Below are 1,420 nucleotides of genomic sequence, written 5' to 3' on the forward strand. Positions count from 1 at the left end.
AAAAAAAAAAAGGAAGGGGAAAGTGAAGATTAGACATATTTGTTGATCAATTCTCTAACTTCTTCAATGACAAGCCATCCTTTGTGACCTCCTATCACCTCCTCTTTCATCTCATCTTCCTTCCATAACTGCATTCACCATTATAATCATTTCATTTACCTTTATAGTACACTAATCTCTTATTGTCAAATGCATCTCTGAAATTCAAAAACAATTTGTATAACAAGACAGCATTATTACCTGAATGGTGGGCATTTTCTGCATAATACATGAACATGGAAATTGATTCAGATAATTGGCACATACCAAAGCAGAAGAAGAGAGTTATGTGTGATTGTTTAAGCATTTTACCGAAATGTCTCCACGTTTCACCAGTGTTTGAGGGACCTTGTTTACATCCACGTAGTAAAACTTTGCTCTGTTCAACAATTTTATTATCAGTTCATGACATAATCAAAAAAGTTGATAGCATTCTTGTAACAATTGTTATAAGCATACCGGTTATTATATTCTGCCGCCAATTTCTCCAACTTAGGCTTCAAGTAAATACATTTTCGACACCAAGAAGCCATCCTGTCCAAAATATTCTCACCATTAATTCTTTATAAGCAAACATCTATATATATAGCCTTCCATTTGTACGTAGTTGAGTGAGTTGTAAAAAAATAAATAAAAAAATCCGGCAAATGATCAATCGTGAAAAATGTAATCTAACAGGAATACTACGTAATGGTTGAACTCCTTATGCAGCTTACGAGTTAGAACCATAATCATTTTACCTATAATGTTCACAAATTTGGACCATAGAAACGTGAAATCCGGAATCATGGTATCTTTTTTGCATATGCTCTGGACCGGGCATGCCTATAGATACCTATATCTCTAATCTAGATTAAGGGAGAACAAAATGATATATTATTGGTGTGTATGTTTATACCATTCGATGATGATAGGCTGAGAGAGTTGGCGAGCGTGAGAGAGAACAGCATCAAGCTCTTCAACGTTGTTAATGGGTTCCATCTCCACAGTCGTGGGCTGATATGTGTTTGATGACCAGAAGGCTTTTCGTCTCCACTCTTTCTCCATATGTGACTTCCCAAGCTTTTCATTACTGTGAACCCTCCTCACACAAAACCCACACTTTTTCTCCAAATTCAAACTCTCCCTCCTCCGAAATTGCTCGTTCTTGTTACTATGAGCTTGTCTAGTTAGCATTTGAGGGTTTGATGCCAAAGCTGCCATTAAATTTTTTTTTTTGGTTTCTGTGTGAATATTTGTCGATAGAGAAGCTATATGATGAGATATTTTTAAGTTTTCATATGCCATAATTAAAGATATTTTTGGTTTTGGGAAGAGATGTGAGGAGATGGATAGAGAGCTTATCCGGAAGATGAGCTGCTGGTGGGGGCTACCTTCCTCT

General features: G+C 36.3%; 1 protein-coding gene across 2 annotated transcripts; it reads right to left on the minus strand.

The window, feature by feature from the left end:
• On the minus strand, positions 7-1,343 carry LOC104734679 (thioredoxin-like 3-1, chloroplastic). Of its 2 annotated transcripts, XM_010454305.2 has the most exons (5): positions 938-1,341; positions 499-573; positions 352-418; positions 241-258; positions 7-128 (listed from the first exon to the last, which is right to left on the minus strand). In XM_010454305.2, the coding sequence occupies exons 1-5, from the start codon at positions 1,324-1,326 to the stop codon at positions 30-32; spliced, it is 648 nt and encodes a 215-aa protein (XP_010452607.1). In that variant the 5' UTR covers positions 1,327-1,341; the 3' UTR covers positions 7-29. The 2 variants fall into 2 exon arrangements, with proteins under 2 accessions (XP_010452607.1, XP_010452608.1); XM_010454306.2 differs by lacking the exon at positions 241-258 and having other exon boundaries at positions 938-1,343.

Source organism: Camelina sativa, chromosome 13, assembly GCF_000633955.1.
Source record: "Camelina sativa cultivar DH55 chromosome 13, Cs, whole genome shotgun sequence".
Classification (NCBI taxonomy): Eukaryota; Viridiplantae; Streptophyta; class Magnoliopsida; order Brassicales; family Brassicaceae; genus Camelina; species Camelina sativa.